The sequence below is a fragment of the Oryzias latipes genome, chromosome 7 (assembly GCF_002234675.1).
Source record: "Oryzias latipes chromosome 7, ASM223467v1".
Taxonomy (NCBI): Eukaryota; Metazoa; Chordata; class Actinopteri; order Beloniformes; family Adrianichthyidae; genus Oryzias; species Oryzias latipes.
The window spans coordinates 31,126,720-31,151,298 of record NC_019865.2 but is presented as its reverse complement, the minus strand read 5'-3'; the positions used below and the strand labels follow the sequence as shown (position 1 = coordinate 31,151,298).

The 24,579-nt window shown below is 42.9% G+C and overlaps 1 protein-coding gene across 2 annotated transcripts in view; it reads left to right on the top strand.

Moving 5' to 3' along the window:
* The first annotated feature begins 1,326 nt into the window (after nt 1-1,326).
* The window catches only part of lama5 (laminin subunit alpha 5), a 129,066-nt gene continuing 105,813 nt past the window's right edge, over nt 1,327-24,579 (top strand). For both annotated transcript variants that reach the window (XM_023957049.1, XM_023957048.1), the window contains exons 1-2: nt 1,327-1,661; nt 11,866-12,018. In XM_023957049.1, coding sequence (XP_023812817.1) covers nt 1,395-1,661; nt 11,866-12,018 — 420 coding nt within the window. In that variant the 5' untranslated portion in view covers nt 1,327-1,394. The remainder of the gene's footprint in view (nt 1,662-11,865; nt 12,019-24,579) is intronic.

Sequence of the window (24,579 nt, the reverse complement as noted above, 5' to 3'; positions counted from 1 at the left end):
TTCCTACACTGTCGTTTAAATGATGACAGAGAAAGTCACAATGATTTTTTCATTTTGAAGTAGTAAACTCTCGGTCCAATCATCTATTTTCAGAGCGTTCCTAGTGTCTTTTAATTATGATTATGCTGTTTTCAGCCAAAATGAAATGAAATGAAAATGGTGAGCAATATCATAGCAATCCAGCTGTACAGTATAGATCCAGATTCCAGCTCAGACGAGGAAAACAAAGACGTTCATGGATCTATTTGTCTGACGGTGGATGATCAGAATGGAGCAGAACTATTTTGAGCTTAATTTTCTTTATAAATGTCCTTTTATCATCAGAAAAAGGCCACAAGAATGTTAAAAACACCAAAAACATAATTTTCATCAGTCTTTAATGCTTGATGCTGTGTGTCTGTACCTGCAGCTCACAACAGAAACCATTTACGGTTAACAAAACATGTTCAAGCCAGAGGTCCAACTTTGATGAACGGAAGAAAATCCAGTTTGACAAAATCACTCATTTCTTTGAATCAGAATTTAGACTTTTTTTTTCTGCAAAACAATGACATCTGCTTTATTTTGAATGAAAACCAGACATATGTGAAAATGAATTTTCAGTTTCAGTTTAAAACTAAGGAAATGTGTGTTATACCTGAGCTTTAGGTCAAAGGATTGGATGAAAATCACAGCAGGATTTAGTAAAGTTCTGCAAATAAGTTCAATGACCCGATCCAAAAACAAATGTCCAGGACAACTAATGTTCTGGTTCTTTAGGAGGATATTACTACGAGGAGTGTTGAATTTTTCTACAGGATGAAACAAAAACAATTAAACACCAATGAAATAAAATGTATTCTTTTTGTTCTTCTTAAGACTCGGGCTAAGTGTGGGTCAATCAAAGGCTGTGTCAGTGCTGCAGAGACATCTTCTTCTTCCGGCTTCTCCCATCAGGGGTCGCCACAGCGAACAAGTCGCATGGTAAATTTGGCAATGTTTTACGCCGGATGCCCTTCCTGACACAACCTTCTCTAACCGGGCTTGGAACCGGCAGAGGTAGAGAAGGGAACAGGGAGCAGCCTGGAGTCGAACCCGGGTTTCACGGACGGAAGGCGCCGCAAACCAGCACGAGCTAAACTGGCTCAGAAAGTGCTGCAGAGACATCTATCTGTAGAAAAAGCTGCATTTGCCTTCAGCCTTCAGCTGCTAGTCTGAGCAGGTCCGCCCTTTAACCGCGGGGCCTGGCCAGGCGTGGGGGAGGAGAGGCGGCTGTGGAGCGGCGCGGGCGGACAGGAGGACCCCCCCCAACCTTCAGTAGAGTTGCTTTCCTCTCACGTGCTGCTCCGCTGACGGCAGATCTCCACAGTCTCTCTGATTCTTTTGCTCTCCCCGGACCGGACGGGCAGGTGGAGATGATGGCGCACCGAGCCGCCGCGCTTGTTTCACGGTTGCTGTGGCCGCTGCTCGTGACCTGCTGCTGGTGCACCACGGCACAGGAGCTTCCGGCCAACGGACTGAACGGGTACAGCCTGCACCCGCCTTACTTCAACCTGGCAGAGGGCACCAAGATCACCGCCACCGCGACCTGCGGGCTGGACGACGCCGGCAGGAGCATACAGGACCTCTACTGCAAGCTGGTCGGTGGCCCGATGTCAGGAGAGCCGAGCCAGACCATCCAGGTGAGCGGCAGAGGCTCCGTGAGAGCCCGCGGGACTCTGTCCTGAATGCCGTAGACGAGAGAGGGTCCCGCAGCCGGCGCAGCCGCCGCAGCCGCAGCCGGCGCAGCCGCCGCAGCCGCAGCCGCCGCAGCCGCAGCCGGCGCAGCCGCAGCAGGTGCTGCAGGAATTGCTTTAAAGACAGCTTCTTCTCTAAACACCGACTACAGTGATGAACGTGTTCAGTAGCATCCTTCGTTTGTGCTGTTCAACAAACTTTAAACGATGGACAAAACAAACAAACCGTTTTACTTTGATTTCTGTTCGTGTGCGCGTGTGCGTTCGCATTTGGTAGTCCGTAAAATGGCTATGACGTCACAGACCATGTTCAAATTGAATAATTCCTCTCTAGCGTTTCTGCAACACTCATTAAGTACCAGAAATAAAACAAACAAAAAAAAGACTGGATTGGTCAAACAGAAGATGGAAACATGGCTGCTGTCAATGAAAAGACTGTTTTCGCTGCTTTTAACGTCTTCTTGTAGCATTTTTCTCATGACGGAGGATGTGAAGGAAATCAAGCCTAAAATAATGTTTCTAAATATTTATTTTTTCAAATCATTGTGAATAAGGAGCAGACAAAAAAAATACTGTTTGAAAAAAGCTTGTAGCTGTGACATAGAAACTGTGATGGGCGGGGCCAAAGTCTTCCTGCTCTGCTCCATTCTGATCATCTACTGTCAGACACATAGATCCATGAACGTCTTTGTTTTCCTCGACTGAGCTGGAATCTGGATCTAAACTGGACAGATGGATGGATCTGATATTGCTGCCATTTTTGTTATGCCGATAACGTTAAGTTGGGGGGTGTTACTAGCGGAAGTGAGGGTAAACAAAGAGCTCTCAGCAATGGGTAGAAGGGCTGAGGTTGCTTCAAGTCAACCTTGCCTTTCAAAACTCAGAGGTGCATTTCTAATGAACTCCTGCTGCTCTGCAGATACTATGTCCTTGAGAACGACACGTTTTTTAAAATTTGGCTAAACAGCATCATCATAACTAAAAGACCACGTGGACCACAAAATGATCGGATTGGGGCTTTAAGACCATTTGGAGCATCTGCTCCAGTAAAAATGTGGATTCTTCTTCTGTGTACATGTTCCTTTGTTCTGCCTCTGCTGTCTAACCATTCCCATTACAAAGTAATGTTCATACTGATCAGTTTAGTGAAATCTTCCAAAGATGGTTCCCATATGTGCTTTCATCTATTTTCTTTAAGGGATTGACTACGTTTGAATAGAAGGCTGCTACAGAGGATTTATGACGCCTCAAAAGCGGACAGCCCAAAATGACCTTTTTAAAGAGGCTGAGGGGCTCTGACTCCGCCCCCTAAACCAGCTATTATGAGCAAGCTGTGAACTCGTGGCGGAAAAGAGAGCTGCTCCTCTGTTTCCCTCTGATATTTTACCACTACCATGTTATCTAAAGTGCTCAACATTTTATTCAGTTTTCCTTTTTTTTTAAATGTGTCTTTGCTTATATACTGTCCAACATTTATTTGGGTTTCAGTTTTTTCTTTTTACAACTAAACTCCAGATGTGGCTGCACTCTTTTTGTTTTGATATGGAACTGAATCAGTGAAATAGCAATGAGCCTTCAGGGTTCATTGTGTTAATATTGCATGTAATGAGTGGTCTGAGCACTGCAGTGGGTTCAGAGGCTGGAACAGAGGTGCCCGCTCAGTGCAGGGGCCTCCAGCGGTCCTGTCCAGGCCTCATTTATGCACTGCTTCCATTGTACTCCTGGCACTGCTCACCACTGCTCACTCAAACAAGAGCACTCACCTCGAAGTGGAAAATATAGAATTTGTGTGCGATCAAGTCATGTCCAACTTTCTTATTGTTAATGTCAAAATATGCTTTAAATCGTATCAGTCAGAGGTTGCTTGGTTTAAAGAATTCCTTCCGTTTCTTGAGTGAGTTAACTATTAAAGCGATGTTCTAGGTGACGATGTGAAATGCAGTTCTCTCCACCTCTTGTTCTCGCTCTCCCTTTCCCCACATTCCTCAGGGTGACTGACCCGTATCCTCCAATCAGACCGGCCTTATTCACTCTGGTACTGTGAGATTACAGCCTCCCCTTGTAGCCAGTTTGCATTCTGGACATCTTCTTGTAAGACGAAAAAGAGAACGTTGGCTTTCATTGCAACCCTGGATTTCGGTGGATTTTTCATTTTTTATACCTCCCCAGATAGTGCTGACTCTGCAAGGAGCCCATTAGTGCTGTTCACGCGCTGCTTGACTGCAGCCTGCATGTTAGCAATGAGGAAATTAGACAATCAGTGTACTTTGTGTGGATATCCTATGAGCGTCCCACGGGCACTTGCGTTTCGCGTGCACACCCCGTGTGTGCAGTTTGTGCACGCGGTCAGTTAGGAACCAGTACGCGCCGTTACTAATGAGTAGAGTGCTTCATAAGGGCACCGTATGACAGCATCACCCATACATCATCTGTGCGTGTATTTTGCATTATCCCTACAAATACTTCGCCATACATTTATCACACAACCCACAATGATGATGTCCCGTATGAGGTTCACGCTAAACTCAACTGCGCTTCCCATACTTTGGATGGCCTCCCTCTGTGACCCTCCATGGCCTATCGGTGCATGTGATTAAGGCTACAGAAATGTGTCTGAGAGCATAGAACACCCTGCGTTTTGTTTTTAGAAACATTTCATATCAGCTCTGTCTGTTTCCATAAACTTGGGTTGAGGAATGCGACCTGCATTAAGCTGTTAGTACCAATAATACAGCCTCATTGAGATTCTGGGGTTTACTGCTCAGCAGTTCCTGGCTAACATCAGTGGTGCAGGAGCCAAAGGGAGGACAGGCCTTTTGTTTGTCACCATCCTGCTGCTACAGTATTGATGAGAATATTGCCATTGTGCTCTGATGTGCATCTCTACAGAAAAGTATGTTGGCTCGGTGTGGACCTCATAAGCGGTAAACAGTTTAGTGTCTCCTGTTGTGGGTTCCTGCTTCTTCTCAGTGGACGCTGCAGACGGTCTCAGATCTTTTAGCTCAACATATCCAGGTTTAGCAGATGGATGCATCAACATCTGTTCAGACAGAGATGTTAGAGAACCTAACAATGATTGGGATACTCCCACCTGATGATCCGTGTGTGGTTGTGATGTGGCACACAGCTGTAAATGTCAACAGCAGCTCAATGTAAAACCATCTTAGACACTGCTCCCCCCCATCAACAACAAAACAGGCTGGATTGCTGTGGAGGATGCGAGACGAGCGTGTTTTTATTCATTAAAACTGCAGAGGGAGGACTGTGGAATGTGTGGACGTGTTTGTGTTTATGTGGGGACAACAAGTGGACATTTAGTCTTTGGTTTCCTCCATGTGTTCATGGATGTTGAGTTACGATGCAATGCAGTGGAAGAACGCAAATGACATGAGGCATGCGATGGAAGGTATTTTTTAGGAATTCCACAGCCCCCCCCCAAAAAAAAGTCACTCACTCTAAGCCGGCTTTAGCTGGGATAATGGTACCATCTCAGTGAGCGTCTGCAATGTGACAGCAGATGTTTCCATCCAGAGCGTCACTCTGTTTTCCTGAGGACCCCCCCAGCTTTCAGTGAGGTTCAGGTCTGGATTTTATTTTGTCCTCAGCTGATCCTTGGGCTCTGAGGTGACATGCTCCCTGGATTTCTCATGGATTTCACCCAGATCATTGCCCCCTCCCCACAGAAACTACCCCTCTACATCAGCAAACCTCCGACTAGTAGCTTTCTTCAGGCTGCACAGCTGCTCGCTCAGAATGTCCTTGACTTCTTTCATGGCGATTGAATAGACATAATCTAACTTTAAGCGCTTAACATACACCGCTGTTGTCCTTTCATTTTCATTTTTGTGAAAGCACGATCATTCCATACTTTTTCTGGACAGGTTTCTTCCCAAAGAAACTAGTTCCCTGCTGTCATGCCAGTCTTTTCTAACGTGCTGGTTAGTAGTTACTGCAATCTCCTTCCACTGTTTCTATACTTCAAACTTTCTGTTTTGAGGAATTAATGGGAGGCTCTTACTCATCCCAGTTGGTGACTTTGTTTTTGAATGTAGTGTTGTTACTTGTTTAAACAGACTTTAGGTGGGCAGGGGAGAACTTACAAGTAAGTTGGAGTTGTGAACTCTGACCTCTGTGAGCTAAACTGGAACACCTCCTTACTCAGTTTTGTTCAGCATTTGTTCAGTTACACTGCTAACCTGAGTGATATCTCTTCAGACCAAAGTTCATTTACAAACCATAAAGGTGGAGAGACTGCAGCAGCGTCTGCTCAGGTTTCACGCCTGCAAAGCTTGAGGCGATCAGAACATTTGATCAAACTCTACATTTACTCCCAATCATCAACTTTCAGTGACAAAATCCTACCTGCTGGATGTCATAGCTGGTGGTGTTTTACTGTTTTAACATGTTTTTCTAGCAATTTTTTGATGACGGAGGACATACATACAGAAAATTAAGCTCAAAACTGCTTTTCTATGTATTTATTTATTCAAATCGTTGTGAATAAGGAGCAGACGAAAAAAAGCGTATGAAAAAGCTTGTAGTTGTGACATAGAAGCTACAATGGCGGGCCAAAGTCTTCCTGCTCTGCTCCATTCTGATCATCCACTGTCAGACAAATAGATCCATGAGCGTCTTTAATTTCCTCCAAAATGATCTCCAAAAATGTTGAGACTGCACCGCGTTGTGTGGCGTCATGTGATGCATGACAGTCCAAGGACGACAGGAATTAAGAGCTGGATTGTATTAATAGGTGAGCTTGGTAATTTACGGGAAATTTTTGGTACAAAGACATTCGGGATTGAGTTATTGCAATATCAAGCTTTCCAATATCCATATCGCAAAAGTCAGTGAAAATTCAGATAAATAGTAACCTTACATGTGCTAAAACCATCTTATGGCAGCTTGAACTATTTAATGAATCAAATAAATCCCTTTACATCATTGACCAATCAGATGGATCCCTTTTATGTTAGATGCTCGCCTCCTTTGTAGACTAGGGTCCTTTGGAATATAATTTAAGTTATCTGGATTCTTATTTAATTTAAACTGTTGCAGTGATATCGAAATGATGTATTTGGTTGTTTTGCTTTTTGTTAATGAATCGCAGGTTATATCTTCATCACAATGTTGATCACATAGATCGTAAATCGTGAGTTTTCCTCATATTGTGCAGCCCTAGCCTATATCATGCTTTTCTTAAGCCTTTCAGAGAAAATTATATCCATATGATTATCTTTGGAACACTAAAGAACAATTTTTATCATTAAATATTAGTTATTTTCGCAGTTCACTTTCCAATCTAGAAATAAGATGACTCGATCTCTGAGGCTCCACCTTTTTCTCCTTGTGGGTGCCGCCCATTTCATGACATCATCCTAGAGCCAGCCTCAGCAGCGTGTCTGCGTTTTGCTTGCAAAAAGAAACAACACCTAAACTTTTGGAAAGACGGATGTGCATATTGTGCATATGAAAGGAAAGTGTTTAGCCGATCACCAGTAGCTCCACAGAGAAAGTAGGCGTGTGTGTTAGTCTAGGGGCGGAGCTTGCAGTGCAGACTCTTTCTGGAAGGGGCTGTTCCTCACTTTGTGATGTCACAATGTGAGAAACCGCCAGTTTTCATGGATTAGGAGGGGCGGGTGCTCTGAGAGCAGGTTTTTAGAGGAATACTCAGAAATGCGTCAATGGATCAAAATACCTATTCGGGGCTTCTTTTCATGAGGAATGAACAATATAGTACACTGAAAAGCTCAAAATGTTGATTTTGCATGACACAGGCTCTTTAAGACAATTCTGCGAATAGAGCAGGAAGCTGCTTGGTCTACATCTGGGAGGCGAGTTCCATAAATGGTCCCCTGAGCTTACCCTTTAACTGACTGCTGTGAGTGCTTTGGGATGTTGCACGCACCAGCGTCATGCTTAATAATAATAATTAAAAACTTTATTTGTATAGCACCTTTCAAGATAAAAATCACAAAGTGCTTCACAGTAAAACACGGTAAAACATGGAATATAAAACAAATTAAGAAAAAGCAATTTTAAAAAAAAAGGTTTTTAGCTACTTTCTAAAAGAAAACACTGAGTCAGCAGATCTGAAGGGAGTTCCAGAGGGATGGAGCCCCTGCTGCAAAGGCTTTAACCGGGCTCTCTTTACAACCAGCAGACCCTGGTCACATGACCTCAGGGACCTGCTTGGAGTGTACGGCTGCAAAAGGTCTTTTATGTAGACCCATGCTTGGTTATTAAAAGCTGTGTGTGTTAAAACCAGGATTTTAAAATGCACTCGGTAGAGGATGGGAAGCCAGTGCAGCTGGATTAATAACGGGGTGACGTGTGAAAACTTGGAATAATTGCATAAAAGCCTCGCAGCAGCGTTCTGGACAACCTGGAGCCGTTCAAGAGATTTTCTGCTCAAACATGTGAAGCTGGAGTTACAGTAATCAAGACGAGATGATATAAAAGCGTGGATGAGCATCTCCATCTCAGAACGCGACACAATTGGACTCAGTTTTGCAATGTTTTTAAGATGAAAAAAAAACAAGAGCGAACAATGAGCTCTTGTTTGAGCATGAGAGTCGAGGGATAAAACTGGGTCTAGAGTTACCCTGAGGTTCCTGACAGAGTGCTTGATAGAGAAGGCAAGTGGACCGAACCACTGGACTAACTGGGGGAGGCAACTGTCAGGGGCACAGACTAGGACCTGGGTTGTGGCTTCATTTAGTCAGAGAAAATGATCATTCATCCGACTCTTGACTGAATCCAGACACCTGCTTAAAATCTGTATTTTAAAAACATCCTGGGGTTTAAAAAACACATAGAGCTGAATAACATCAACATAAAAATGATAAGAAATATGGTTAAAACAACTTAAAATATGCTGCAAAGGCAGCAGATATAAAAGGAACAATAAAGGTCCCAAAACGGAACCTTGTGGGACACCAGAAGTGAGAAGATGACTTAAACCTGGAAAATACAAGAGAAAAAGATCTACCAGTCAGAAATGAGGAGAACCAGTTTAAAACGGAACCGGATACCCCAACCCAATTTTTCCAAGAGGACGTAATGGTCAACGGTGTCAAAGGCTTCGGGGAAGTCCAGTAGCAGTAGCACAGCATTTTCCTGCATCACTCTGCATCAGGATGTCATTAGTGACTCTGAGAAGGGCTGTTTCAGTGAAGTGAGCTCTGCGAAAACCTGACTGAAACTGATCTAAAATGCCACGACTGTCAGGAGCAGTTGTCAGTTGGTTAGCAACAACTTTTTCAAAAATTTTGGACATGAATGGAAGATTAGAAATAGGTCTAAAACTGCTCAAGAGGGAGGAGTTTCACACCATGGTCTCTATAATTCATTAACCTATTGCTCATCAGGGTTCTTGGTTTTTTTGCCAACTGTCTTGTTTAGCAAGAGTCCCTTCATGTGTGGTGGTTAACACCGTTGCCCCACAACAAAAAGGTTCCCGTTAAGAATCCTGATTGGGTCCTTTCCAAGTAGAGATTCCACATTCGCCCTGTGGATGTAGAGATTCTCTAAGAGGACTTTGTCTTCTACAGTTCATAAAGCTTTAGTGACCAAATTGGCTGTATGAGTGAGTGTGAGGAAGAACGGCTGCTTGCTGCATTAGACTTTATCAGAGTGTACCCGGCCTTCTCCCCATGATAGCTGGCATGGGCTCCGTCCTAGAATGAGCTGTAAGCAGAAGATGGACGGATGGAATCTATCAGCAAAAATGTTCAAATAAATAAATAACATGCAACATTTACTCAAGTATATTTGTTTAATTGTATTAATTAAACATTATTTTCATTAATTCATCCGTTTTTCCCTTTTTCCAATCCTGGCCACTTATGGGCAAAGGTAGGGGACACCCTGGACAGGTCACCAGTCTGTCACAGGGTCACCATCACACACCCACATTCACACCTAGGGACAATTTAGAGTTGCCAATCAACCTATGAAGCATGTTTTTGGACGGTGGGAGGAATCTGGAGTCCCCGTAGAAAACCCACGCATGAATGGGGAGAACATGCAAACTCCACACAGAAAAGTCCCCCATTGATGTTCTGTTTCAGGTCCCCCAGCTGGGACTTGAACCGGGGGACTTCTTGCTGTGAGGCAAGAGCGCTAACCACTGCACCACCGTGCAGCCTACTGTATATCCATGTAATTTTAATTTTCTAAATCAGTAAACTCAGAGAAAAGGATCAGACATAAACTGCTACTCAGTTACTTCTTTACTCCTTTTTCTGTGCTCCTCATTTTGCTTGAGGTACTTTTTGAATAATGACTTTATTTTAAAGTACTATACTGTTACCTGAGTACAGTATTTGGAGAGTCCTCCTAGCTTTGCTGGCATTGAGGAGGTATAACAGTGATTTTTGTGCCACAACATATTAAGAATAAAAGAATAGATGCTGGTTTGACACACATAAAGATTGGTGTGGAACCCACTTGAGCTTCATCTAGAAGTTGAGGCGTGTCACCTCACCTGCCTGTCTGCTTTTTCTAAAGAGGCTGTGGCTGGACAGTGTTCAGCCATGTCACCTGTGCACTTGGCTTCTGACACAGTTGCTTTGACCTACATTTCTTCTTATTGCTCTTCTAGTAAATAATGACCGTTAAAAAATGTTCTGGCTTTCCTCGGGTAGAGTTTACCTTCATGATCAGACGATTTATGGATGTGCGAGGGAGTTTCTACAATCAAAATCTTTCCCTTTAGCTGTCAGACTGCAGCATAAAACTGGTATTTATTCATTTTGAACCCTGAGGCATTTGAAGCTAAAAGGAATATAATTCTGCATGATTCTGGGAGGAGTCCTGTTTCTTTGGAAACATTTGAAACCTGAGCCAGGGTCTGTGTTGGACCAGCAGCACTGAAAGACAAGTCCTCTTTTTAACCCTTGTGCTATCCTAGGCACTTTACCATTGGGAGTTGGGTCATCTAGACCCACTAGACAGTGCTCTGAACCTTTTTTCTTCAATGATTTGTGATCTTCACTGGTGTCCATGGATTACATGAAATCTTCCCACCTTTATCCACATTTGTCATGGTAGGGAGAACACGTCAATGGAAGGGTGGGGTCATCTAAGATAGCACAAGGGTTAAGGCCTTCAGGTCTGCAGAGAGCCAGGAAAGGAAAAGGCTCAAGACATTTGGCTTTTTTAAGTCCCACCCCAGTCGTCTTTTAATCATGATTATGCCGATTTGAGGCTAAATCAAAAAACATTTCCAGAGTATAGTTTCTGCAGAGCCGTAGGAGTTCATCAGAAATTCTCTTCAGAGTTTTAGCTGTGATTGCTGCCTTGGTGCGATCCCACCACTACTTCATCCATCTGTTTATAACAGCCCCTCACACACCCCCAACCTGACATTAACCAGTGCAACAAAAAGGGGAGCAATATTGAAGCTATCCCGTCGTACTGTTTTGATCCATCTTTTCTTATTTTTACCGATATATATTTTGTTTTTTATAAACATCTTTATTTTAAGAGTTTCCTAAGTAGCTTCCTCTCCCTCTGGGTCACCCGCTGTTCCAGCTGCTGTTGCTCTGGCTGGTGACCAGCAGCACCACTTTGCCATGGTGAGGCTGTTCCCCCCCCACAGCTGTTGTAGTCGGCTGTGTACGCATCTACCCCAGAGGAAGAGGATTCAGCTATTAGTGCTTCCATCCACCTCCTTCAGTAGCGTTTCCATGCTCAGCCTAAAACTTAATGTCACCTCATGTTTTATGGATTCAAGGGTGTGAGGGGTTTGGGCCTGGTTTTAGTTTTTGTATAGTACTCTGTGCTGCATTTTATGAAAACTGCTCTATAAATAAAGACTGGTTTGATTTGAAGGAGTGTGCAGTGATCTTGACTAATCCTGGACTAATGCTAAATGCCTGAAATGTCCAATCCAGAAGCGATAAGAACAAAGTCAAATGTAGGAGAGCTTTTCGGAAAGTCCAGTGTAACTCAGGCTTATGATGGAGCTGTGCAGCATTCCTGGTGTTTTTCTAAAGCTGATGTCCATCAGAAGAGATGTTCACAGACTAATAGGCATTTTTTCAACTCCAAATGTGGAAATCAAAACTGATGTTTTGAAAGGGCGTACATTGAGACACTCCTGTTTTGAAAGCAAATGCAAACTGATGTTTCAAACGTGTCTTCTCAGGGCCAGTACTGTGACATCTGCAGCCAGGGGTTAAGTGATCGCGCTCATCCCATCACCAACGCCATCGACGGGACAGAGCGATGGTGGCAGAGCCCACCCCTGTCTCGCAGCACAGAGTACAACGAGGTCAACGTCACCTTAGATCTTGGACAGGTAGGTCTCTTAAATCAGAACCACACCTAACTGCTAGAAGGCTCTGCTGACACCACCTTCAGGTTGTTTCTTCATTCTTTGTCTGTGGGCATCTCCTGTTTCCTGCTTTTACTCCTCATTAGCCTCTTTGTGTTTTTGAACATGGCTCTCAAAGCCTCTTTGCTCCACAGCTGGGCTCCGTAGTTGCAGTCTCCGGCTGTAAAGGAGGCTTTATTTAAGAATGACATCACTTTTTAAAAAAGGTTGGATTTTCTGTCTCTGTTTTGTCCAGTAATACTTTGTCCTGTAGTTTTTGTTCAGGTTTGGTCCTGCAGCAGTAGAGTTGTGGCCGAGGCCATTTTGTGACTGTGACTTGTGTTCATGTTTCTCCTTTTATGAAGTGTTTTGGTTGATTTTATTCAGTGACTTGTAACTTTTCAATAATCATAATAAAAGACAAATATATTTAGATGTACGCTTTCATGAAAACTCAGTGGCGGGCCGTGCCTTACACACCTGGGCCTTCAGTAGTGCTGCGTCTGAATCACTCAACCCCTCAATAACCATTTTACCATGCAGAAACAAGCTTTGCATTGCATATTGAAAATTCCTGTAGCCACAATAAATACCTCTGAATAAACACAACAGTAAACAAATCTCATTATGCAACTACAGCCAGCCCAAAATATTGAAAATAACCACATACAATTGGAATATTATTTATCATGATATTTATCATTTCACTCATCAAAAACTCTGATTATTTGAAGACAAATCCATCCTCCTCTCTCTCCTCTAAACAGTCCATCACCCTGTCATGTAGATTATGGTCTTCAGTTCCATCCAGAAGTCCTTTTCTATTCCATCATCAGTGCTGAGAGCCCAGTCTGTCCATTTATGTTTCTGTAGGTTTGAATTCGCTTTAGAGCCGAAAATGTCAACTGGACAGACACAGTGGACACGGGGACGGTCAGCGCCGAACACACAAATCTGTACGGCTGCTTCATGATTCACTCAGATTTTTCTGATGAAGGAAGTCAAGGAGATCAGTGGGAGATGTTCCTGCTAAATCCTCCATGGATACATTACAGTCAGTCTGTTTTTAACTGAGACAGATCACAAAGTGCTCCGTGGCTGTGTGTCAAACTGGGCAAGGCTGCATGTGACTTCCTGAAACTTCTGTCCAATCAGAAGGTCTGAATACTGTGACGCTGTCTAAGCCTGCTAGAAGGCCCTGCTGACACCAACTCACAATCTGACTGGTTGAAGGAAATGAATGACTGATGATTTAGCATTAGGAGGCCTTCAAAACTCACCTTTCAAAAGTTTACCCTTCAAAATGGTTTTGAAGGGTAAGGTGAATATCCTTACCCTTCCTGGGAACAGAGGACAGCTGAAATGCGATTGGTTAAATGTTCCAATATGAAAATATGTCTGGAAGTAGCATAATCATCATAAACACAATAAAAGAGAATGGACAGACCATTTGGAATTATTTAATGAGTATGCATGAACAAAATATACACATGATTCAGACCATTTTTAGGTCTTCTGAGAAGGGCTTGAAGGCCCCCCCACAGCCCACCACAGGTTTTGCCGTGGAGGAGACAACTCTACTTTGGGAGAAGCCGTCGCCGTCAGCCGTCTCTGCATGAAACCAACATGTTTCCATGTTTGGGAATAAAATAAAAGAAGACTCGGTAACGAAGGGATGCATTGGAAGATTGTGAATGACCTGATGGCAGTTGGGGCCATGAAAGTATACTGCCACCCCCTCCCCCTTATCAGCAAACCGTATTTATAAGCTATCTGTATATACTAATGAACATCTACTGAACTTAATGAAATATTAGACGATGCTATTAGACTGAGCTCTGAGGTCAGACAAAGACTGATTATGACCCCAAGAACAATACATGACAGAGTCACATGGAGGCAGAATGTATGTACTACTGTTTCTCTGCTAAAGGAATAGTGCTTGTCTACCTTCTTCAAAGGCCCAAGGCACTTTACAGTCACAGTCACATTCACACACTGATGCGGCTCCGCTGCTGAACACTGGCACCAACCTTCCACAAGAGGCAAGGTGGGGTTCAGTGTCTTGCCCAAGGACACTTCAACTCATGGGCTGGCAGGTGGGAATCGAACCTGCAATCTTCCGATCAGAGGTTGACCACCCTTCCACTGCACCATGGCCGCCCCACTTTTAGCATAATATTGACCCAAACCAGACTGCCAAAACAACAAAGACAAAAGATAGACATGAGATGAGGTAGATTAGGATCAGAGTGTCCAGATTTTTAGTAAAGAGTTGAACCATAGAATTACCAAGTAACAATTAAAGAGCCTTAGAAATGCTCTGTTGGGTATCGGCCAATATTTCTCCTAATGTGTGCAATCCTGGTTATCAATTTCCAGAAATTCCAGATCTTACTTGTTGACTTGCAAACAAAGATTTCAGCGCCAAGTTTAAAACCGTGTTTTTCCTAGGATATGAAATATTAATTAACCAAGATTAAACTCAAATGGAATTATAATTTTACAACTTGTGCTTCCCAGCAGCTGAGCAAACAAAGCTGAGGGCCTCTTGTGTTGGACAGATTTTACGGTTGCAAGAGAGGTTTATGTAGCTTTACACACATGAGGTGTATAGTTGTATAAACCCCTTTTGTGTTAGAGGTTAAACTTTACAATTATTATATTTGTGTGAACTTTTTGGTAAGGATGAAAGATGGATCTGTGGAGAGGGGGGAAAAGGGTAAAAAGAATAATGTAGGTGAGGGAGTTTGAGGTTGATTGAAAAAACACATTAGATTAGATTAGATTAGATTAGATTAGATTAGATTCAACTTTATTGTCACTGCACATGTAGGTACAAGGCAACGAAATGCAGTTGGCATCTAACCAGAAGTGCAATAAGCAGTAAGTACAGAATAAAGTTCTATAGTATGTACAATAACTATACAGGTTAGTATTATGGACATACTTTACAGATATTAATACTATAAGCACGATATACAGATAGGTGTACTATGAATATACTATACAGATGGGCTATGTAAAAGGGTATGAACACTATAGGCAGAACTATGAACATAATTTACAGTATTGCAATGGACAGTAAAGTGCATAGAAAATATTACAATGTGCAGATGGATTATACAGTGTTCCTGGATGAACAGACAGTAGTGCAAGTAATAACAAGTTACTGTTTTTGCTTGTTGTGAATAAATAAATGATTCAGAGTGTTGAAGGGGGGGGGGAGTCTATGGTGGTGTGTGTGTGTGTGGGGGGGGGGGGGTGTTTTAGGGGTGTCAGAGGGAAGAGTTCAGCAAGGAGACAGCTTTAGGGAAAAAGCTGTTCCTGAATCTTGTGGTCCTTGTCCGGAGGCTCCTGAAACGCCTCCCGGAGGGGAGGAGGTTAAACAGTCCGTGGTCAGGGTGAGAGGAGTCCTTGAGAATTAGAGAGGGTAGGATTACAACTTAGAAAACTTAGTTAAACTAAATGTTAACAAGCAATGTTTATAAATAAGTGTTGGACCAACTCAGTTTTTTAACGTGTTGCATTTGGTTTTTCATATCTCTTTTTACAACAATCACTCTATTAACTAGGTAAGAAAGTACGATATAGCAGTAGTGATGCATCCTAATAAAAAAATTTCTACACTTTTGCAGATGTTCATTTTTCATTAAACCACCTCAAGACTGATAAACGTTTCTGTTCTGTGGCAGAAATTCTGGCATGAGCAGCAAACAATACCTTTAATACCTTGGAAGGGGGGGGCGGTTATCAGAGGTTTGCCCCCCCCGAGAGGCAAACCTCTGACCCCCCCCCCCCCCCCCCCAGCAATTAGGTGTGGTTAAACAGTCAAACGTGGGTAATAAAAACTTTACGTAAACTAAGATGGCTGTTGAAGCAAACTAAATGTTCATGAAAACACAATGAAATAGTGTAATGCAACAAGAGGAATTGAAAAAATGTTCCTCTATCATGCTCCGCCCTGATGGAGCAGCACTGACAGATTTTATGTGATTACAGAGCAGCTCAACTGACACCATAATCCGGAGGGGGTCCACAGTTACCAGGTTGCAGTTAAAAAGAATGTAGGTGGCTAAAGGCCGGGGTTTTTGTCTGTGTCAGAGACGGGGCACAGAAAGGGTGCTGAAGACTCAACCCCCACCTCTGAACCTCTGAATGCCATAGAATGACAGAGGAGAGATTGGAATTTCAGTTAACCTGTCTCAACAGGCACAGGGTGGTTGAAATAAGCCCCCACCCCCACCTGCATGTGCCTGAGGCTACCAAAAGTGGTAAAAACACCTTAAAGACAGAAGCACGACTTCAGAAAGGAGGGCTTGATTTGCAGATTTAATGGTTAAACCAATAAACCAGAAAATGAAATGAAAAAGATATGACCCATGCTGATGTAATCCATGGACACCAGTGAAGATCACAAATCATTGAAGAAAAAATGTTCAGAGCACTGTCTAGTGGGTCTAGATGACCCAACTCCCAATGTCAAAGTGCCTAGGATAGCACAAGGGGTTAACAGACCAAAGTGAAGTAAAATGGTTTATTTCCAGCTCCAACCAAATTAAGTCAACTCAGTCACCATTTTTTTATGATACTGATGTTGCCATGTTGGAGCCAGACAATGTCAGTGAAAAGTGATTGGTCCAGTCTGAGTCAATGTTTCTATGGCAACCGCTCTCGCCATTCAGGAGAGAGCTTGTTGGAAGGCCTCGCCCCTTCCACTTGAAAGCGGGCTACACAAAATCTGTCAATCAAACGTTGTGGACGTGGGGGCCAGCAGGCATCGCCTACTGTTATTGAGGCATCTGATTAATCAGTTTATGACTTGAATAACTTCTAATTCGTAAAAAGGCATCTGCACAAGAATGTTTATTCTGACCAATAGAATGACTAAGTACCAGCTGTTTATTTCTCTGTAGAAGTCAATGGGATTTTGGCTTCTTGGAGCCACTTCTTTTTTGGAACGCCAGGGGGAGGGGTCACTCAGTCCAGTTCTCATATACAGTCAATATGACAAACTAGAGCCAGATGAGCTTTAACTCCTTTTATTGGAAGGGTTATCTGAGGAAATGCATGCAGATTCAGATCAAACAGGCAAGTGTGAATGCACCCTGAACCAAAAAAGGTTTTCATGTGTACAGATCCTGAAAAAACGTCATCTTTAAGCTCTGCTGCTCATTGGTCCAGTGTATATAAAAGAGAATGAGAATTTTCCCTTTTCAAAAAACTGGAATCATTATCTGCAGACATTTAGGATTTGAAGCAATCTATCAAGCTTTCACCTAAATATGGATCAAAAGGCCCTAAAGCTTCATATTGGAATATTATTTTCACTTTAAAGATTTGCACCACTTCTCTTACTGAGTGAACAGGCCTTTCTCTGCCTTCTGAGCTGTCTGTCACAAACACAACAGCCTAAATCAAAATGACACTACCTTTGGATTATTGGCTTTATTGATTGACACTAATGTAATCCAAAAAAACAAACCCTTTTAGTTTAGGAAGTAACGTGTGAATTCAGATGTAGCTTGAGTCAACGAACCATGTTGAGATGAACTCATTGGTCCGCAGAAGTCTATGTTCTGTTCTTCCTTTTAGATCCTGCCTGGATTGGTTCTGCTGTGTTTGGAACTCGTCCTTTCTTCCTGCACTCCTCCATCTCCTTGACCGTTTCTCCTTTCTTCTTTTAGGGTTCACACCAACACAGTTATTCATTAGCTGACTTTAGCAGAAAAATCTGACCTTCCTAGGAGTTAAGTTACTGTGACAGGACTCTTCAACACATGAGCAGGCAAGGTGGGAACCGAACCTGCGCCCTTTCGATATAAGCTCAACCAGCCTGACATGTCCCACAATATTTATCCATATTGTAAGAAGAATTAGGACAAAAGAATGAAGGTAAATGCGTATCCCCTACTATTGAGGAGGTTGGAGGGATTGGGGTCATAACGAAGGTGACAGGATTAAGAGGGGGAGTAAAACAGGAAAGAGAAGCTGGAGGAGGGAAAGACCCCAGCTGGGACTGACAGACAGAAGCAAAGCCTTTCACATTCAGACTTGGAAACATTTCAAGTCCACTGCCCAGAGAGTGTGTCTCATTGTCAGGCAGAGGAAGTGAATTTCCAGGGACTCCTGCTTATAGTGGTTCAGTTCTGGAGCGGTTCCGTCTGAGATGGGACAACATACATTCTGTTCACATTGACTGATCTCATGACTGCAACATTGGGTGGGTTATCCATCATTGAAGCCTTTCACTATAGCAGTGGAATAACACAATGAGTTAACTCAACAAAACTCAACTTAACTTAACAAAGCAGAAAAAAAGGAGGAGAAAAAAACGTTTGCGGCAAAGGAAGACTTGTTATCAAAAGCAAGTCAGATCCACGAGGAGCTACATCATTCAGCCCCTCTGTGTTCAGCCTGCACCCCCACACAGCACTCTGCTTTTGCATTAACCCCACCCACTGTCAAATGTTTGACCAGTCACACAAACAGCTTTAGTGGGACCGATAAAACAGAGCTTTGGTAGAGTGATGTGTCTAGAAAAAGCTTCAGAAATGAAATGACTGTTGGGCCTGTCAAACAAATTTGATTTCAGTCCGATGTGCAAGAAAACATGGTTGTGTCTGAATTCCTTCACTACTCACTACTTGTAGGACGTACGCCATTTTATCCAAAATCTAGTGCCCCAGACATTTCCCAGAGGTGTCTATGAAAAACCAGTGTGCATGGATGCTCACTAGAATGGGGGATATAGACCACAATGCATTGTGTTTGAACATTTTTTTTCTCTAAAAAAGTATTTCAATTTTTGCATAAACTGTCCAAGTCTTCATCTTCAGAACACTGTGGATTCATCAATTGTCTATGTAAAATGTTCATAATTATTAGGTTTTTCCTGCGTGAAAGTGCTGACGTCATATTTGCTGCTTATAGAAATAGTAGTGAGCATGGTGTCTGAATTGCCTTTAAAACACTAGATAGTCCCACACAATATCACTTTTTAGACGTTAAGGAGTAGGGAGGGAATTGGGACATACTCAAAGTCTAAATTCTTACACAAGGGATACATTATATGAACCAGTATACATTTATTTTTTACTTTATCTCTTTATGGTGCAGCATAGAGCAATCGATCTCTGATCGGAAGATTGCAGGTTTGATTTCCGCTTTGCCTGCCCATATGTCAAAGTGTTCAAGGGCAGGACAATGAACCCACCTTAATACTGGTGGAAGGTTGGCGCCAGTGTTCGGCAGCGGAGTGTGTGAATGTGTGTGTGACTGTGTGAATGGGACTGTGACTGTAAAGCGCTTTGGGCCTTCGATGAAGGTAGAATAGCGCTATATAAGTACAAGCCATTTAGCATTCAAAGATTTAGCTGTTAGCATACTGACTTTTTGTTGCCATGTTCTATGTCTGTGCATTTAAAATCAAAATCCTTTACACTCAATTTACAAGCTAAAGGACAACCTAATATTTACTATATTGACTTGATTTCATGTATGGCTCAATAGGCTGGGTGTAGGACTGGTGCGCAGGAAACCTGGTTTGGCTTCCCAGGGCTTCCCAGGGCGTGCAAAGAGCTAAATCCAGTGTGGCTCCTTGTGCGAGATCCTTCGTGCTGCTGTTAATGTGGGTCACCCTGTGTCTTGAAAATACAGGGTTGGATCAGGAAGGGCATCTGCCTTAAAAACCACCTTTGCGAATCAGTGAAAGCTGATATGCTGTGGCGGCCCCAGAAGGGAGGTGCCAAAAGGTGACCAACAGCAACTTTAGTGACTTGATTTTTGGGATGCTGGTTAGACTGCACAGTGGTTTAAACTCTCAAGGACCTGTTTTAACAAACGTTCCCTAAACTGTCTTCAGCTTGTCCAAAGCTCTGCAGCGAGGCTTGTAACCCTTGTGCTATCCTAGGCAATTTAACGTTGGGAGTTGGGTCATCTAGACCCACTAGACAGTGCTCTGCACCTTTTTTCTTCACTGGTGTCCATGGATTACATGAAATCTTTCCAGGTCAATTTAAGGGTGGGTCATCTAAGATGGCACAAGGGTTACGAGAGGTCCCCGGGTGTAAATCAGTACCTGGCTGAGGACAGGCTGCCTAAAATAGTGAATTAGAAAAAAATGGAGTCGACAAACAGACGTTGGAGACGTGGTGAAGTGGGTGTGGCCTCTACACTTTCTTAGCGGTATGCTACCAGCTACTGCGGCACAAACTTGTTAGCATACGATAGACTTGAGTATTTTTCTTATCTTTGTAGGTTGAACTATCATCCTGCTGAAAAAACTGTATTCATACCATAAATAAATCTGCTTTCCATGAAACCAGTGTGCGCTGGAGGAAATAACAGCTTTAGTGTGGTTGAAGCACATCAGCTTTTTTGCCATGGTAGTAACCTGTACTCTCCTCACATGAAGTGGGACGGGAAACTCTTCAGAAACACTGCAGCATTCAGTCCCAACTGATCCATTCATCCCAGGGGCTTTGTCCTCCCATGTTTGCCCGTCCTCACCACCTCCTTTGAAGGAGCAGTGGTCCCGGGACCTCCCAGTGGCTTTGCATTCAGAGCACTCAATAGGCTTTTTATGGCACTATTGTGTCTGTGAGCGTGTTTGACTCGTTCAGAAGGGCTGTGGAGGACAAACATGGAGGAAGCAGTTGCTAGTGAATGCTAGCTGAGTGGATGAGCTCCTTCACAGTCGGAAACAGCAGACGGGACTCTGGATACATTCATTGCAGTGATTCGATTGGTTGATCTGTCACTTCTGAACTAAGCTAACTGTATTAATGTTATTTTTGTGCAACCCCCCGGCCTTCAAGTGTTTAACTTTGCATTGTTGTAGCCCGCTGTTTTCATCCTTTTGTTGCAGCTCATGTTGATGGTCTTTAGCGGTCTCCTTTTTCACGCACCGGCCTGCTGGAGACTGAAGTGTGCGTCTGATTTTTTATATTTTCAGGGTTAAGTTTATCCTTATCCTCTGTAAAATATCTGCAGCTGCTTTAAAGTTGATTCGTACTCTAGGAACCATTAAAATGTGGCACAGATTTCCCTCTAAAACGGTCAAAGTGGGAGATGAAAAATCAGAATCCAACTTCAGCCTTGTCTGACTCTGTGCGACAGATAAAAACAAAAGTAAACTAAATTCCATTTGAACAACTTTATTAGCAGCATCCTTGTAACATTAGAGCACCGGTTATTGAATGTTATTCATTAATATTCAATAATGAATATTCACAATAAATCCTTGTTTGGAGTAAAGACTCCTGCTTTTTATCTTTTAAATGCAGCTTTCTTTTGTTTTGAAGACGAAGACTCTTCTTCTGTTTCCTCACTGGCTCTTAACTTTGCTAGCTTTGGGGGCTTCAGTTTAGCCACTTTCAAAAGTAGTGGATGGATTTTGCCTCAAAAATGATACAGATGTGGTGGAGAGAATCCAGAAGTTTTTAAACATTTGTTGTGGTTTTTCCACTGCTGCCCGGTACCGACTGTCCCATAGACGGTACTGCATGGTCGACGGCCTGGGGGTTTGGTCCACTGGTTTATGGAACAGTGTTTTTGGTTCTTTTTGAATGATCTGAGAAGAATGGAGGTGGGTGTTGTCTTTCAGATTCTCTTTCTGCAGTTGTACAGTGGGAGCACAGGTGTGTACAGCCTCGTTTTGTTCAAATTAGACAGAAAGAAAAGTTTGGTGGCAAACTTGTCCGGTCAATAGATTTCTTCTGACTGTGTTGGGTCAGTCTGTGAATGGCCCCTCACTGATGTCACCTGAAATGTGTGAGTTCCCATCTTGTGGTAAAGGAAGCACTGCTTTGACTTTACCACCGTCTTTCAAAGTTGGATTTATTTTTCAAATGTCCTCTTTTGATTCATCCAGGTCCTGTTAAAGAGGACCTATGCTCATTGTATGCCGTCTGATCCTGAGCTTGAATACTTTTACATCAGCTTTCATTTCTTATCTTGATTCAAACTGCTCGTTTCATATTTTCCGGGTTTGATGAAGTTGTCACAGTTACATTTTTTTGAGTTGTCACTGTTTAAGCTAATGCTGTTCAGAGGGTGGGAGGCTCTGGCTTGGTAAACAGAGACAGAAAGTGTGGCCTTAACTGTGTTTGCAACAGTGAAACAGCTGTTGTTCACACAACAAGCACAGCAGTCCAGGCCTTCTGTAGGTCTCCTGTGAACAGAGCAGTTCAGCTCTGGGTCTCTGGGTAAAACGTTGTAAATGGCGGATCTGCTGTGGGAAAGACACTGTAGACTTACAGACCGCCTCATTCTAGGAGTTTGGTCGCAAAGATTCATTTAAGACGAAAATAAAGACCAACCTCAAGATTGTGAGTTTGTTATGAGGATGATCGAATTTTAGAAGTCGCAATATTTTCGGTTATGACCAAAAATAATTTTTGTCAACAAATAATATATTGTAGTTTTAAAAAGAGAAAGGGCTAATTTCAGGTGAAATACACCTTTCTGACTGACGTGATCTGTAAATCTGCCTCAAATATTTTTCTTAATTCCTATTTTTCTGGCATTCTCTCTTTAAAAGTTGTTAAATTGTCTGTGTGTCTAAAACAGTTCTGCCAGTGTTTCTTCTGTTTTATCAGTGGAGGCAGAAACAAACCAAACAGTTGATTAGATGTGAGGAAAATGAGCCAAAGGAAGAATAGAGACAAAGAGAGAAGTTAGCTGTTGAGATTTGAAGGTAAATATTGCGTAAAGTCAGCAGCTTGTTTGCTCTTATTCTCTTTTCTAAGCTCCAAGAAGAAAGATAAGAGGAAAGAGAGGCTATGACTCCATATTGTCTTGGTTTTTCCAATGCTGCTCATGTTAAACTTAATACTAGTGATGTTTACGTGAAAACTTAAGTGATTTTTCTTTCCCAGCACAACTCACTCTGATGACTAAAGTCAGGTTTGACTTATGCTGATGTAAGTCCTTGTAGACGGTTCATAAACAGCACCATGGTAATCGTACTTGTGGATAAGTAGCTGTGGCTTTACAGTTTAAAGTTAGACTTAAACAAGACATGACACAAATAATGAGAACAAGGCAAATAAAAACATGTCATAAAACTACTTTAAATAAAGGTCACTTTTGATCCATGGTCTGTAACATCTATTACTGGTGTATTCGGCCACACATCTGAATGCAGTGGAGCCGTCCACAGTCCTGCTGGGACCGAGATCTACAGGCTTCTGCCAACAGATTAGCTTCTTAAATCTTAAGTACAGTCAGGGCATCCAGAGGTTTTACACACATCTTTTCTATTTTTCTGTATTCTATGTGGTGTCCTTGTTTGATGTATAGAAGGCCTTTCTTAATGACCAATACTACTTTAATGCATAAAACAGAAATGGCACGTCCTCCTTCTGCTGCATCAGTTGGGACTCTCTAAAGAACCTTTTTAACCTTTCTGGACGGAGGACGGATTTAAAGGTGTGGAGCTGTAAAGGAAAGAATGAAAGACGGCAAACCAAAGTCCATGTTTTCCCACAGCTGAGTCATAAAACCTGGAGTGGGAGTGGAGGGGCAGTTGGGTGTTTGTTTGTGTCCCAGGGTGGGGTCAGGCAGGGGGTTTGGTGGTACATGCTTCACGCTTGCTCCAAATAACAGAGTTACAGCTGGGAACAAAACAGACTTTTTGATAGGCCTTACCCATTTGTGAAGGTTTAAGTAAAAATGAACCCTTTTCTAAAGAGAGATAAAAGCTTACACTTTGTAGAGATCACACTGGGTACACTTCTTTTTTGGATGCAAATTCTAATTCTAACCGCTTTACTGCGACGAAGGCTTTTGGTGTTCACAGTCTTGTGAATCTGTAGCCAGAGGGAAAGACTTCAGGTGGCTGGAATGTGTGGTGTCTTTAGCTTCCTGTGTAATCTGTGCTGCTTTAATGTGTCCCTGCAGGGCCTTTGTGTCTGCAGCCGAGCACACAGCATACACCTTTGTAACATCACCAGGATGCTCTGAATGCTAGAAAGCAGCTTCTTCTCCTCAAAGATGAGAGAGTGAGATTATCTCGCAGCCTTCTTTCTTAAGGCCGTCCACTGATGTGTTAGTCTTTTCCCGTTTTAAACCCCCTCCCCTCAACATGGACTTTATCAATTGATGCTGTTCAGCCTACTGTCACAGCAGATAGAGGCATTTGGACTGACGGGCAGATATGAGAAGAGGAGGTTTTTCCTGAGGTCTGCAGGGAATGAGGCGAGAGCTGCAGCAGCTGCGCCTCAGGCCGGCAGCTGGCAGACCTCAGCTGTACCTGAGGTCTGCAGAAGATCTCTGTCTGCTTCTATGATGGGCCTCTCGCTTCTTGTAGCCCAGAAATGTATCCGTTTGATGAACCAGACTTACTCTGAAGCAGAGTCTGCCTAAACAAAGAACTGGGCAACATTTCTGGGGGACTTAAACAGATGGGACTCATTTGTATCTAGTCAACTGGTTTGAAGTCGCTCTTCTCAAGCATAGTGCAGCACACAGAAAGTCATCACAGAATGAGTGAACAAATAACCTGACAAAACAGCCAGTATCCACGCGTAAGGTGACTATGGC